Source organism: Electrophorus electricus, chromosome 7 (genome assembly GCF_013358815.1).
Source record: "Electrophorus electricus isolate fEleEle1 chromosome 7, fEleEle1.pri, whole genome shotgun sequence".
Lineage (NCBI taxonomy): Eukaryota > Metazoa > Chordata > Actinopteri > Gymnotiformes > Gymnotidae > Electrophorus > Electrophorus electricus.
The window spans coordinates 26,220,904-26,236,925 of record NC_049541.1 but is presented as its reverse complement, the minus strand read 5'-3'; the positions used below and the strand labels follow the sequence as shown (position 1 = coordinate 26,236,925).

The 16,022-nt window shown below is 44.7% G+C and overlaps 1 protein-coding gene across 2 annotated transcripts; it reads left to right on the top strand.

Annotated features, from left to right (window-relative positions):
* The first annotated feature begins 4,211 nt into the window (after window positions 1–4,211).
* LOC113583025 (death-associated protein kinase 2-like) lies at window positions 4,212–15,108 on the top strand. 2 transcript variants are annotated; one of them, XM_027019108.2, is made up of 12 exons: window positions 4,212–4,380; window positions 8,571–8,694; window positions 9,044–9,265; window positions 10,147–10,285; window positions 11,411–11,540; window positions 12,370–12,418; window positions 12,534–12,560; window positions 12,830–12,982; window positions 13,074–13,119; window positions 13,446–13,535; window positions 13,792–13,875; window positions 14,000–15,108. In XM_027019108.2, the coding sequence occupies exons 2-12, from the start codon at window positions 8,633–8,635 to the stop codon at window positions 14,078–14,080; spliced, it is 1,083 nt and encodes a 360-aa protein (XP_026874909.2). In that variant the 5' UTR covers window positions 4,212–4,380; window positions 8,571–8,632; the 3' UTR covers window positions 14,081–15,108. The 2 variants fall into 2 exon arrangements, with proteins under 2 accessions (XP_026874909.2, XP_026874907.2); XM_027019106.2 differs by lacking the exon at window positions 4,212–4,380 and adding an exon at window positions 4,475–4,658.
* Window positions 15,109–16,022: the final 914 nt, after the last annotated feature.

Here is a 16,022-nt window from a genome sequence, read left to right as displayed (position 1 = left end):
TGACACACACTAAACAACACATGTTGAGGATCAACAGAAGTGTTCTGAGAAGGTCACGTGATGTTCGTCGGTGCATCTGCAGTCTGATGTTGCTAAGTGACGACTCCTGGAAGTGACGAGTCCCGGCAGCTCCTGGATGGTTGCCGTTGGAACACAGTGATCAACTTTTAGGGGGTTTTGAGGATTTAACATTGTGCTGAAAGTCAAAGGCTTTCCACTATGCCAGACACGACACAATAACATCACTAAACAATCTTTAGTGGTCATCTTGCTAAGCAAAATGATGTAAACAACAGACTGCATAAGGGGCTTGAAGGTACAACCAGACAAGTAACTACACCCAGGCCTGAAGCTACACCCAGGCACGAAGCTACAACCAGACATGTACCTACACCCAGCCCCGAAGCTACACCCAGGCACGAAGCTACAACCAGACATGTACCTACACCCAGGCCCGAAGCTACACCCAGGCACGAAGCTACAACCAGACATGTACCTACACCCAGGCCCAAAGCTACACCCAGGCACGAAGCTACAACCAGACATGTACCTACACCCAGGCCCGAAGCTACACCCAGGCACGAAGCTACAACCAGACATGTAACTACACCCAGGCCCGAAGCTATACCCAGGCACGAAGCTACAACCAGACATGTACCTACACCCAGCTCCGAAGCTACACCCAGGCACAAAGCTACAACCAGACATGTACCTACACCCAGCCCCGAAGCTACACCCAGGCACAAAGCTACAACCAGACATGTACCTACACCCAGGCCCGAAGCTACACTCAGGCACGAAGCTACAACCAGACATGTACCTACACCCAGCCCCGAAGCTACACCCAGGCACAAAGCTACAACCAGACATGTACCTACACCCAGGCCCGAAGCTACACCCAGGCACAAACCTACAACCAGACATGTACCTACACCCAGCTCCGAAGCTACACCCAGGCCTGAAGCTACACCCAGGCACGAAGCTACAACCAGACATGTACCTACACCCAGGCCCGAAGCTACACCCAGGCACGAAGCTACAACCAGACATGTACCTACACCCAGGCCCGAAGCTACACCCAGGCATGTACCTACACCCAGGCCTGAAGCTACACCCAGCCCCGAAGCTACACCCAGGCACAAAGCTACACCCAGACATGTACCTACACCCAGGCCTGAAGCTACACCCAGGCATGTAAAGACACAGTAACACACTAGCCTCTGTATCAGGGGGTGACTGTCTCCATCACACTGCCTTCCTTTTCAGGGAGTCTCTGTCACATTGTCTTCTCATTTAGGGGTGAGTGTCTCACTGTCCTCAACTTAGGGGAGCACACCTGTGTGCTTCACACACCCCGTGTGTCCTCCCATATCACCCACCCCTCATCCAGGGTCCCTCACGCCCCTGACCATGGGAGGTCACACGGGGTGATGGTCTTCATCACACTTTAAGGCTTTAAGGTCTTAAGATGCCAGAATCTCCAGGCTTCAATGTGCTTACATTTATACATGTCATTTACTGACCAGTCCTTCTTCCAAAGTGATGAAACAACCCGTCACAGACTGGACCATCTTTGACCAACTGTAGATTAAAATGTTGTTACGGTAGTTGCGGTTTCGGTTTAATCCTCGGTTTAGTTTCATTTAGTTTGGTTTGGTTGTTTGTTGAAATGGAAACTGCAGAACAACATGGATATACTTTTCTAAAGTTGTTTTTCCAGGATTCTTATAAAAATACAAACCCACAAACTGCTGACACTACTGAGACACATTGCTTATTAACTGTCAGTTAATAAGCAATGTGTATCTTTAGTCTCAAATTCAGACAAAAATCTGCTGTGTAGAATTTACAACCAATGCATTATTCTAAGAATAATGGAATTTACAAAGTGATATTTATAGTCTAGAGTCCTGCACAGTTTAGTTCTGTGTAGTTTAGAGTCCTGCACAGTCTAGAGTCCTGCACAGTTTAGTTCTGTGTAGTTTAGAGTCCTGCACAGTCTAGAGTCTTGCACAGTTTAGTTCTGTGTAGTTTAGAGTCCTGCACAGTCTAGAGTCCTGCACAGTCAAGTCCTATACAGTTTAGTCCTGTGTAATTTAGAGTCCTGCACAGTCAAGTCCTGTACAGTCTAGAGTCCTGCACAGTTTAGTTCTGTGTAGTTTAGAGTCCTGCACAGTCTAGAGTCCTGCACAGTTGAGTCCTGCACAGACGAGTCCTGCACACTTTAGTTCTGCGTAGGTTAGAGTCCTGCACAGTCTAGAGTCCTGCACAGTTGAGTCCTGTACAGACGAGTCCTGCACAGTTTAGTTCTGTGTAGTTTAGAGTCCTGCACAGTCTAGAGTCCTGCACAGTTTAGTTCTGTGTAGTTTAGAGTCCTGTACAGTCTAGAGTCCTGCACAGTTTAGTTCTGTGTAGTTTAGAGTCCTGCACAGTCTAGACTCCTCCACAGTCGGGTCCTGTACAGTCTAGAGTCCTGCACAGTTTAGTTCTGTGTAGTTTAGAGTCCTGCACAGTCTAGAGTCCTGCACAGTTGAGTCCTGCACAGACGAGTCCTGCACACTTTAGTTCTGCGTAGGTTAGAGTCCTACACAGTCTAGAGTCCTGCACAGTTGAGTCCTGTACAGACAAGTCCTGCAGTTTACTTCTGCGTAGTTTAGAGTCCTGCACAGTTGAGTCCTGCACAGACGAGTCCTGCATACTTTAGTTCTGCGTAGGTTAGAGTCCTGCACAGTCTAGAGTCCTGCACAGTTGAGTCCTGTACAGACAAGTCCTGTACAGTTTACTTCTGCGTAGTTTAGAGTCCTGGAGATGCCCAGACCTGGAGTTGCCCAGCCCTGGAGATACCCAACCCTGGAAATGCCCACATCTGGAGGTGCCCACATCTGGAGATGCTCAGACCTGGAGATGCCCAGACCTGGAGGTGCCCACATCTGGAGGTGCCCAGACCTGGAGGAGCCCAGCTCTGCAGAACAAAGCTCGAGCCGTAATCCAACACTGCTTGCTACAACGTCCAGATGCCCCCGAAAGGACTGATAAGTGTGGATGAGGGATGAAACTTAATCCTGCAGATTGGTAGATGTCCAGGTATAGGGTTTCACAGCCCTGGTAAACATTACAGTCTATGGATTAGTGATCTAGTAAAGTTGTTTTGAAAAACATAAATACATTAGAAATAGCTATGATAATATTTAAGTATTGATTGAATTCAATTAAATTTTAAATGTTTTGTTTTATCTACAAGGGTTAAACCCAAAGCCTAGGACTGGTGATAAAAGTGAAACAAAGTTCCAGAACCCCCTCACTAATTTCCCACTGGGTACAGAACATTTATGAAAGGATTTAACTTGACCCAAGAGGATATTTGTGGAAAGAGTCATAAAAGGCACGGGGACACCATGAGCAGCGACTCTTACGCAGACCTAGGGAATGTCAGCGTCTCTCGTCGTTTTACGGTGTCTTGGTGCATTCTTGGCTGCACGTTTTTCAAGCACAGCACATATTCCCTTCTTTGGTCTTTTAATCAGAGAGCTCAGGGACCAATTTGCAGAGCACAGGCCGCGTTTACTGGTCCGAAGGTTGCCTAATTTCCAGGAAACCAGCCTGCAGTGCAATCTGCTGATGGTCTGGAAGCGATTTGTTCAAGCACGCAACAAGCGTGTGAATAGAGACTGCCTTTTAAAAAGCTGCACTGCGTCGTCAGGACAACAGCGCACGTGTCTAGGAAGCAGGTGCTGGCTGCATTCTGCGCTCCCCTTTTCCGTTTCCGAGTGGAAGGTCAACACCTGGATCTATTCGTCCTGTACAGGTCACACACTGTCAGTGACTCCGCCATGCATCATCTCAGCTATTGGAGCTTCATCGGCCAGACACTTAGCTCCATAACAAACAGCAAACTAAGGTGACCACAATAAAACCCGGAAAGACAGACAGGAAACACAGATGGTTAGGTGATTACTGCAGACTAATTTTAGTGACATTTTTAGTTGCATTCTTTTAGGAAATATATCCCCGAAAATATAGCCCAGAGTCTCCTAATGAAGCTACGAGAAAGCGGCCCGCAGACCGTAAACCGATGTCGCATTTCTAGTGGGCGTCCGCATTTGCTTCGCGTTTGGTTAACAGCATGTGCAAGCCATTCTCTCTCCTTCAGCGTGCGTCACGGTACAGCGTGCATGAAACGCGTTTGCGCAATGAGCCCATCCCTGTCCGCGAGGGCCGTGGGGCCGCTGCGAGCGTGACACGCACAGAACGGAACGTCGTTCCGCGTTGCGCGCGTGTCCGACGCCGCTCTTCTTTCGCTGCGCGAGAGAGATTTCGAAAGTTGTCGGACCTGCCAGTCGAGTCTGGCAGGGGGAAGTTGCACGGACGGGGGAAGTAGAGGTATATCGCCGGAAAGCGATATGTTTTCGCCTGATTCTTGTTTTATGTGAATGTGTGTGCGTGCGTGCGTGCGTGTGTGTGTGTGTGTGTGTGTGTGTGTGTGTGTGTGTGTGAGAGAGAGAGCGAGAGAGAGCGAGAGAGAGAGAGAGCTGGTGTCTTAAAACGGAGACGCGATGGGAATATTTGCAGAAGTTGCACACGAAGAGACGAGGCTGCTGTGGGTTTAAAGGGAAATTGCCGCGTCGGTCATTCAGTGTTGCTGCCGCTTTACGCTCGAGGTACGAAGCTCAAACGCTCGTGGGATCTAATTGTGCTCACATGTGCTCTTGCACTCATTTCGTAATGATTGTAATGCTATATTATATGTGTGTGTTTCTCAGGTTTCTGAGTGCGGACATGTTTCCTCTGTAATAGTCCGGTAACTTATGGAAACTATAGTATGATTTCGGTCTTAATCTCAGATATGGGCGCAGGTTAACCTGCTACTTAACCATTTTCAGTTCGCCTTTTTGCGCACTCGGATATGCTTTCTTCTGTTTTCGATAGAGAAGTAAAATAGACCACAAGACAATTATAACAAAAACGCTTAACATAAATATTAATATATCATTCTTAGAATATTTAATTATTGAATTCTTTTATTTTCGATTTTATTATTTGATTGTTCACCCTTTTGCTAGTACAGAGTACTCGGGACCATATGTGAAAGCAGTGTGGTGTTCCTGTGTCATTATTTTAGTACGCTAAGCTTTTTAACGGGTTTAAATGGAGAGAAAAAGGCCTTAAGATAAATACTAATAATTTATTGTTCGAGTATAGCTTCTTTGTGGCAGTAGAGAACACTCATGAGCAGTACCGTGTGGGCTGCGTTTAGTGTTCCTGGATCGGTGTTTTAGTACATTAAGCTGTTTCCACATACGCTCCTCTGCCTCTGCGCATATCCGGGCCTACCGGTTCGGGGTTCGTCTCGTGTGACTCCCGGTGTCCACATTAACGGATGTTTGCCGCAATCGTAGGCTTACCAGCTCCATCCCATCATTTCTGCCTCCGCCGTGACATTTGAGACATAACACGGACGACACGAGTAGCTCCTTCTGTCAACGCGTCTAAACGCATCGGGATGGACGCGACCAAGTTTTGTCGGAGCACACCTTTCGAGAGCGGCTGGCACAGGTGTTTAAAGTAAAATACTTTAAAAAGTAAAGAGTTTGCTCACACTGCGCGGAGACCTGCTGCAGCTGCGATGCGTAAAGCAGCCTGCATGCGTAGGATGGCGAGTAGAGGCCCATGCAGAGGTCAGAGGTCTCTTGCAGAGAAGTCGTTTTCAGACTCACACATTACTCCGGTAGACCAGTTTCACGCACTGTATTCGTATATTTAATGCTGTTGAATTTAGGGTAGCGATGGCAGGACAGTGTGGACATCTCAGTGGTCCTGCCGCCCTGCAGCCACGTGAGCTGTGTCTTTTCCTGAAGTCTCGCTCCCTTCAGTCTGACTCCAGTCCATTCAGACTCTCCCAGAATACTCTGCTGTCATTAGTTTAATATGGTATTTCACCAACACATGTTATAAACACCTGTTGTACACATTTATAAAGAAAGAAGACAAAAATAGTCAATTTAAAAAAGAAAGAACATGGAAACGTGGAAATATTGGTTTGGTTTGATGCGTCATGCAGAGCTTAAGAAATGGTGTGGTCTGCCTAGCCAAACAACTCTGGACTGCATAACGTTTTGTGAGGAAAAACTCAGTGCAGTGTTTGAGAATGACCAGATTGTGTGCATGCGTGTGTGCGCGTGCGTGCGTGTGTGTGTGAGTGTGTGTGTGTGTGTGTGTGTGTGTGTGTGTGTGTGTGAGTGTGTGTGTGTGTGTGAGTGTGTGTGTGTGTGAGTGTGTGTGTGTGTGTGTGAGTGTGTGTGTGTGTGAGTGTGTGAGTGTGTGTGTGTGTGTGTGTGTATGTGTGTGTGTGAGTGTGTGTGTGTGTGAGTGTGTGTGTGTGTGAGTGTGTGTGTGAGTGTGAGTGTGTGAGTGAGTGTGTGTGTGTGTGTGTGTGAGTGTGTGTGAGTGTGTGAGTGTGTGTGTGTGTGTGTGTGTGTGTGTGTGTGTGTGTGTGTGTGTGTGTGTGTGTGTGTGTGTGTGAGTGAGTGTGTGTGTCCTGACAGTGCGTTTGGGGCATGTGTTGATAAACAGGGTCTGTTCATGCTCTCCCCATAGCCTGTGTAAATATTTATTGTGTATTCTGCCTTTTCTCTCACACACACAGCAGGGAGTCTGGAAAACTGGGAGTGTAAGTGAACACACCATTACTGGCCCCTTTGTTCCCAGCTCATCACAAGCACCCACACCTTTTCCTGTTGATTATATGGGTGCAGAAGTGCAGCTCAGAAATATTACAAATTTGTATATGAGTTTGTATACTCGTCCTTGAACCCCAAAATCAGTCATGATTTTGGGATATTTAAATGTTATGTAAATTGTTTAATGTTGTCTCTTATTTTTAAATGCACAAACATTTGCCGTAGGTGGATGACATACAGCATATAGGCAACTAATGATCCAAAGCTTCAGGAAAACTTTTTGTTTTGAAGTCATTTCTTGCATTTCAGATCATTATTGTTGATCATCCGTGTTCAAACCAGTGAAGCACAGAATGCATGATGTTAACAATACTGGTATCACTGTAAACCATCCATGTCACGTGACAAGACTATACAGACGCTTGTGGATGAGATTTGGCAGATGAGGTTTATTGAGAACAAGAGAGATCCAAAGCATTAATGTAATACAGGCTAAGGTGGAAACCAGTATAGAGCAGACAGTATAATACAGGTGAGCCTGGAGAGATGATGGAGAAAGGCAATGATGGAAATCAGATGAAAAACGAAGCAAACGCACCCAGGGGTAATCCGAGGTTAATCTGACTGTACATGCCAGGAGATGTTGATCTCTTGTGGTTTCATGGTGCATTGTGTTGAGTCCTGTATGAGCAGCATGACAGTCCTATGACTGACATACTTTTGCACAGGAAATATAAAAAAAGCCCAACAAAAACCCAGTTATCCTGTTACTAACTCTTTGATGTGTGCTTCTTGGGGCTTAGTGGTATATCATGGGCCATATACAGCACACTTGCATTACAGGTATGTTAATTAAGATGTTTACAAGGAGTTCTTACTGAGCAATTAAATGGAAGTGACTATCCAGCATCTGTTACCTTGGCTCTGCTTAATCATATCATAGTGACTTTTCAAAAGTCCCACACTGGTGCTGCTTTTGTACAGCTAGTCAAAATATGGCAAATACTCTTAGGACTTTTAATGGGGTTTTATTGGGGTTATATTGGGGGTTTATTAGGGTTTATTCTTTTTGTCTGTTAAGTGCCACCACTCAGTATTGGTTTATCTTGTGAATTGTCCATTGGTCATTGGTTTATCTTGTCCGTGACATTTAAGCAGAAAGGTTGTTGTACTTTTGACTAACGTTTGTGTGTGTGTGTGTGTGTGTGTGTGTGTGTGTGTGTGTGTGTGTGTGTGTGTGTGTGTGTATGTATGTGTGTGTATATATATATACACACTTTTTCCCATTGTACTTATATTGTGCTATCCTGTTAAATCACCTAGCTCTTAATCCATGGATTAAAAAGTATAGTTAGAGAGTTAACCTAATAACCTTGGTGCCAGAATGTTGGCAGTGCAACACTTAGTGCTAATAGTCTGGATCTGATCCTTTCAAAACCTTGTTCTCTTATAATGAAGACAGTCATACTGGGTCAGACCTGCTTCTGTGTTGCCTCCATGTTTGAACTCACTAAAACAAAGTCCCGGAACACTTCAGGACTGCAGCACACCAGAGCCTACGACACATCTGTTGGCCATGTTGGCAAAGTCTGTTGGTTCAAAAAAAACAACCCAAAAAGGCTAATTTGGATAATACAAAATATGATGCATTTAAATGTGTCTTTAAAAGCACCTGTGGCTTGAACATATCAAATCCCTTTGCCCCGTCACTAAAGATGATATGCATCACAACAATCAGCCTCACCAACTGCCAGACTTCTCACATGACATCAGCCTTTCTGCATTGTTAGAAGTCAGGTATCCGTCCAGCTGTCTGTCTCCGAGGTCTCTGGGATCAGTTGCTGCCTCTTTAACGCAGTGACCCCCCCCATTTCCTCTTTGCTTGTCACACAGTGGTAAAAGATGCGGGTTTAGCAGCGCCCGGCCAGAAGAGCGGACCGAGGGTTCTCTGTGCCATGGCTCACTTCAGGCTGCAGAACGTGGAGGACTTCTATGAGATAGGAGAAGTGTTAGGCAGGTAGGTATAACAAACCTCTGCCATTATGCACAAGGTCACAGTACAGATAGAGACGTACAAAAAGTCGTTCAGCTTGTGGTCTTCTACATTAACCTTGCTAATGCTGTTAAAATAAGTTTGGTGTGTGTTCTTTTTAAACATGATAAAATATAATTTAAGGAATCCGATGGGCTTCCCTCTAAAGCAGGGAAGAGGAACTTTATGAAGTTTGTCATTAATGAGCCACCGTGTGACATATGTAAGGTTCTATTTTTAACGCTTTGTGGAAACGTTCTTATCCCCCCTCCCCTCTCTCACTGCCCCGCCCATCGGTCCTGCCCACCGGCCCGCCCACCGCCCTCATCGGCAGCGGTCATTTCGGCCAGGTGCGGGAGCTCACGGAGCAGAGCAGCGGCACCCTCTGGGCGGGGAAGTTCCTGAAACTCCAGCGCAGCGCCAGCAGCCGTCTGGGTGTGGAGCGGCGGAGCGTGGAGCGTGAGGTGGAGATCCTGCAGGCATTGCCTCACGCCCACATCATGGCCCTGCACGACGTGTTCGATAGCCGTGCCGAAATTGTGCTCGTCGTGGAGCTGTGAGTATGCATGAGTAGAGGGAGGGGTTTGTGAGCAGGGGGAGGGGTTTGTAAGCGGAGGGAGGGGTACTACTGGGCAGTACTTCTGAAAGAGGGTTGCTAACGTGATGGGCAGAGCGTGGGTGTCAGTTTTCCACTGGAGGACCTTTAGCTTGGAGGGGCCACATACCCACAGACAATGAGTAAATTACAAAGGGACCAGTGGTGCTGACTATTTAAAGACGAAGGATTTATCTGTGGCTTGTGTGTGTGTGTGTGTGTGTGTGTGTGTGTGTGTGTGTGTGTGTGTGTGTGTGTGTGTGTGTGTGTGTGTGTGTGTGTTTGTACATGTAACCATTTGATATGAAGTGCTGATAAGATTGTTTTATGGCTGGTTTCTAGTCTGCAAGCACTCCTGGAGTTTGTTTGGTTACAGCTGTGACATTTCTGATTGTAGGTCCTAATTTATAAGAAGGACTTTATAAGTGTTTCCCTCATTCTAAACCATCTACGGTGTGCTTTGATTTATGGAATTCTCTGTAAAATGCATCCCTAGGGGTCAGTGGAATCGAGATGCAAATTCTCAGGCTTCTTATTTTGTATTCAAGTTGAATTCCCAAAGTAGAATCTGAGCGTGGAGAATAAGACGCTGGGCTCACTCAGGGATAACCTGACAAGGAACTGTTCCTAATCAGTGTGATTACCAGGATAAATGCTTGCTTTGGAGGACACCAGAGAGTTCAGTGGCAAATATTGAGTATTAAAATATATACAAATATAGTGACTGCCTTTTAAAAGTCAAATACATTTTTCCACCATCTCTCTCTCTCTCACACACACACACACTCATATAATCTATCTCTCTCACACACTCTGTCTCTCTTCCTCTCTCCCACGTTTAGTATCAGTGGAGGAGAACTGTTTGACTTCATTGCTGAAAAGGAGAACCTCATGGAGAACGAGGCCATTGGGTTCCTGAAGCAGATCCTCAGTGGCGTTGCCTTCATGCACAGTAAACAGATTGCCCACTTCGACCTGAAGGTGAGTGAGCGGGCTGGGACCTCCTCCCCAGGACCTCCGGCTCACTCGCACTGCGCTGCTCAATTAAGGCGCTGCTGATCTTCACTCCCCTGAACGTTTCATGATTGTGTTGCAACATGGGAACGTGATGTATGTAGCTGAGAGTTTTGCTCAGTTTCACCTCCCTCTGTCATGTAGGATTGTGTATCCCATTTAAAAGTGGCTGTAGGCCTCTTGGTGGAGTTTCTAACTGCAGTGCTTCTGCCCACATGTCAGCTTTAGAGGACGGGCAAGTAGGGAATTTGCACATTTGTTCCCAGTATAACACCAGACATAGACCCTCACAACACCCTAATAACACCCTAATAACACCAGACATAGACCCTCACAACACCCTAATAACACCCTAATAACACCAGACATAGACCCTCACAACACCCTAATAACACCAGACATAGACCCTCACAACACCCTAATAACACCAGACATAGACCCTCACAACATCTTCACAACACCCTAATAACACCAGACATAGACCCTCACAACACCCTAATAACACCAGACATAGACCCTCACAACACCCTAATAACACCAGACATAGACCCTCACAACACCCTAATAACACCAGACATAGACCCTCACAACATCTTCACAACACCCTAATAACATCAGACATAGACCCTCACAACACCCTAATAACACCAGACATAGACCCTCACAACACCCTAATAACACCAGACATAGACCCTCACAACACCCTAATAACACCAGACATAGACCCTCACAACACCCTAATAACACCCTAATAACACTAGACATAGACCCTCCACAACACCCTAATAACACCAGACATAGACCCCCACAACACCCTCACAACACAATAATAACACCAGGCATAGACCCTCATAACACTAGGAGACAGTACTACCCACAATTCACTGTCCTCTGAAGGATGAGAAATACTCCCCCAAGTTCAGCACATCTAACATTTTAACATTTTTACAGAAACATTTTTAGCTGATATTTTTCTCCCCTGTGTGAGGATAAAATACAGCAGTGAGCCTTGATCTCTGCCCTGGAATGTTGCGGAATGCCATGGCCTCTGTGGAGTGGAAAGGGGATTACATTCCGTCTCTGTTCCAACAGCCGGAGAACATCATGCTGTCTGATAAGAGTGCGGAGCTCCCTGAGATCAAGATCATTGATTTTGGTTTGGCTCAGCGTTTCACTCCTGGAGAGGAGTACAGGAGCCTGTGTGGCACACCACAGTACATTGGTAAGAGAAAGTGAGTGCATGCATATTTTATGCATGTGTGTGTGTGTGTATTTGTATGGACATGGTGTACGTGCTTGTGTGTGTGTGTGTGTGTGTGTGTGCATGGTGTATATGGTGTGCGTCAGGGTTTATGTGTGTGTGAGCGGTAATAGTGTGTGTCAGGGTTTGTGTGTGTGTGTTTGTGTGTGTGTGTGTGTATGTGTGTATGTGGTTTTGTGTGTGTGTGGTCAATGTCAAGGGTTTACATGTTTTTTATGTGCTATTATTTTACTTTTACCTGACATTGTGGTAACATTTTGCTAGACTGAAGCTTTTTGCTTTTAAATGTGTAATGCAGAATATTCCGAACGCAAAAAGCGAACATGTACACAGACTGTAGTAGTTGAAGGTAAACCCTGTTAACTCTAGCATAAAGGTAGTGGTAAAAGTGTGTGTGTATGGGAGTTTGTGTGAGGGAGAGACTAGCCTACACTGAGATGCTCTCTCAAATCATCAACAGAGGATGGTTTAGGACAGGATGTGGCACAGGCAGGGTGCAGTAGTTAAGGTCTTGCAGCATTGAGACGGACATCAGAGTCTCTCAAGTTAGAAGTTCTTCAGACAGGAAGTTGTGACAACAACCTTTATACAGGAAGCCACGAAAATAGTTGACTGCCTTTCCATCGGCTCTTTAATGCAGTGACTGAAAGAATATGCTGCATAGCCGATCTCATGAGCCTCGTCTCACTGTGTCCTGATATTGCTTGTGTTACTTTGTTCCTCTGACTCTTTTTCTCTCCCTCTCTCTCTCTCTCACACTCTTTCTTTCTCGGATCCTTATTTCTCTCAGCTCCTGAGGTGGTAAACTATGAGCCCCTTACTGTAGCCTCTGACATGTGGTAAGAACCATGTGTAATTACAAACTGCTTATTTCAAGACTAAGAACTATGCTCGTAAATGCACGGTATGATTGTGATCACTTATTAACCCGTATGCTGTGTTGTTTTCTTGCAGGAGTATGGGTGTTATTACCTATATACTGTAAGTTATTTGATATAATCACTCTGAAATGTAACCCTGGAATATAGCCCTTCTAGCTGTATTTATGTATTCTGAATTTGAATTCTGTCATATAAGTAATCGCTACTGGGCAGTATCACAAATTCAGACTCAGCCTCAAAATTCCACCCAGTTCACAGAATATCAAAACTGTGAGAGTTAAACTTATTTTAGAGATGTATATAAATGTTTAAAATCGTGTCTTCAGTTCAGTTTTAATGTTTCTTGCATTTCAAATCCCTTCCGTGTAGATTAAGTGGTATGTCGCCTTTTCAAGGAGACTCTGACGAGGAGACACTAAGAAACATTGTAGATATGAAATATGAATTTGAAGATCAATACTTTAGTGCTACAAGCGACATGGCGAAAGATTTCATTCAGAAGCTGCTCATAAAAGATCAGAGGTAAACTGATCAGCGACTTATACAGAAGAAAATCCCACATGTTCATAGTCTAGAGCACCTTATTTTACAACCTGTGATGTTCATTACACAGCGAGAGAATGACAGCAGAGGAATGTCTGATGCACCCGTGGATCAAGGTGAGACATGATGATGATGTAATACTGGTGTGTGAGTCGTTTGGCAGGGATTCAACTGAGATCATTTTGTCGGTTTGTGAGTCAAATGGCAGTGATTCACTCTGGAGTTTATTGTGTTGGTGTGTGAGTCATATGGCAGGGATTTACTCTGGAGTTCATTTTGTTGGTGTTTCTTGACCCACCGATGATTCAAGATGTCTACAATGTAACACGATTACAGATAAACTGATAAATGTATAATATGTAGATTTTATAGGCGATAGCTAGATTGCCATCAGAATGCAAAATTGTTATGCAACATCTCCCTCCCTCTCTCTCTCTTTCAGCCTCTGACGCACAGACAGGCAGCTAGCAGAAGTCGCTCATCCATCAACATGAAAAACTTCAAGAAGTTCAATGCCAGAAGAAAGTGGAGGGTGTGTGTGTGTGTGTGTGTAGTACTGTCTGTTGAGAATTAAATCCTGTAAAAATAGTGAAAGCACACTGCCCCCTGTCAGATTAACGATGTATAACAAGCTTATGACCGTCACACTGCTAGATTTATTACCTCTGCATACATTTCATTGTGTTTCATCAGTTTCCTTGCATTTGGGAGCCAAAATTCGATATGATAACTCCGAAAAAGCCAGTCCCGGTAAGACAAGTCTAAAGTGTGAGTCTGGTCTTTTTCAGATGTCCTATAACATGGTGTGGGTCTGCAACAGGCTGTGTCGTCTACAGCTACTGTGTAAACAGGCACAGGAGGACGAGGAGCTGGTGAGGTCGATTAAAAGAGCGTTTATTAGCAAGGGGGTTTGCGGAGTAGGAGGATTTCGTAGGAGGAGGAAAATATACATACATGAAGCAAAGTATATGACTGTGTTTGTCTTTGTCCCATCAGAGGAGTTGTGAGAGTGACCAAGAGGACATCGCGATCAAGCCTGCCTCCCTGATCCGTCGCAGGCTGAGCAGCAATTCCTAAAGTTCACCACTAGGGGGCACCCTCTAAACATGGTTCCCAAACGAAATGTAATTGGGTGATAAAGTAACCCTGGCGAGTTTAGTTTTGCGGACCCAGAGTTCAGCCTCAGTTGGTTAGATTTGTGTTGCCTAAGTATTTCAGTACATATAGTTAGTGACCCTGTTTGCAGCCTTCATTGCACGGGTTTATGGGTATTTCTTTATAGGATTTCAGTACAGTACAGATTTTATTCCATAAATACCTTTTACATTTTTGGTTAGAAACTTTTTTTAATTAAAGGAGGGTTTGGTGGCCCGTGAAAACACTGAAAGTACAAAGACTTTACGTGAAAAGCTTCAGTGTTTTAGTCATTTCATAAGCTTGTTTAAAACGAGCAAAGGAACCCACAAAACCACAATTACCACAAATATGACTAAAACTCACCTGAATCATACATGGAGCAGGGAGTATTTTTTTTTACCTTGCTCTCGAAGAGTGTCCTCAGTTTACATTTGCATTTTAACTTTGTTTTATAGTAGCAGAATGACATTTCAGTGGGGTATTATCTTTTACAGGAAATGTCAGCATGTCCTGTAAATGTCCCCAGAGCCTTGCAGCCTTCTAGTTTATCTTAAATATTAAGCAGCTAAAGTGTGAACTGATGTACTGTTTACAGGCAATTCACCTCATTGCTACGCTGGGATCAGGCAATTACACCCATGTAATTTACTGACACAGTAACATTAACATTTGCAGCTAGCATTTGTGTAGCGTGAAGGCCAAAGCTAGCATGTCCCATAGCATCTCACTTAAAGTGTAACCTGAAGACTCTAACTTGAAGAATTCTTTCTTCGTTTTTTTTAAACCATGTTCAGAGCTCTGTCTAAAGGGAAATGTTTCATTATATTGTATTAAATCAAACAATCGTGGGAAAACGGTTGCAGAATTCTCCTGATGGGATTTTTAAAAAAACATTTTAGACTCTATTGGGATTTAAATTGTTTAAACTGGGGCTCTGTGATTATTAAAGAATGCAAAAACTTTGTGTATTTTGGTGAGCTTTGCAGAATATATACAACTTCATTTAGAACCCACTTTACTTACAAATATTTGTTAGAAACACTTTTTTTTGTACAGCTGGAGACTAGCTGTATGTCTGTTGCCATGCACACTTTGTTATCCATACTCCCAACTCTTCATCAGTAGTTGTTTTTTTGACCACAGGACTGTGTCTTCCATACGTTTCCTAGGGGCAGAGCACTCGACCCAGCAGTGACTCGCTCAGTACCATTCACTGGGCCTGGTACACACGCCATCATATACCATATCTGTGTCACTGCTGTGGTGAGAGTGGACCTCTGCCCAAATAATAACCAGAAGAGTACCTGTGGGCAGAAACTGACCAATGATGACTGAAGCAGAGCGTGTGCATGGTAACAGAAAGGCTAGGTGTAAGTCAGTGTAGGTGCAAGGTAGGCGAATCTAATAAAGTGGGTGGTAAGATTTTTAAATATTGTTGTTTGCATTTAATGTTGTGTACCTTGGCTTTAAAGCCAGGTGTTAGCCCAGTGTGTGTCCCTTTTCTATGGACGATAACTGGGGCGTGAAAATCTGCTTACGTTTACAGACAGGTATAGACATTCACAGATATGTCTCGGATATTGTGTAATCAAATCAAATCAAATGTATTTATATAGCGCTTTTTACAACATGTCACAAAGCAGCTTTACAAATGTCCGAGTCCAAGCCCCCAGCGAGCGAGCCAAGGGTGACTGGCGAGGAAAAACTCCCTGGAGCACGAGGAACAAACCTTGAGAGAAATCTCCTCTGGGTGACATCGGACACCACAACAGCAACAATCTAAAAGGTCCAAAAAAAACCCAAAAAAACCTTGGATGCCATACAGACACGTTACAATAAACTGAACTGCAAAACTTTCAGCCAGGACAATCCTTGCATATCA

What these genes read in the sequence shown, in the direction of transcription:
- LOC113583025 (XM_027019108.2), top strand. Translation starts at nt 8,633, where the DNA reads ATGGCTCACTTCAGGCTGCAGAACGTGGAGGACTTCTATGAGATAGGA. An exon ending in ATAGGAGAAGTGTTAGGCAG is followed by an intron (nt 8,695 to 9,043) that starts GTAGGTATAACA and finishes CCTCATCGGCAG; the next exon opens with CGGTCATTTCGGCCAGGTGC. An exon ending in CTGCTCATAAAAGATCAGAG is followed by an intron (nt 12,983 to 13,073) that starts GTAAACTGATCA and finishes TTCATTACACAG; the next exon opens with CGAGAGAATGACAGCAGAGG.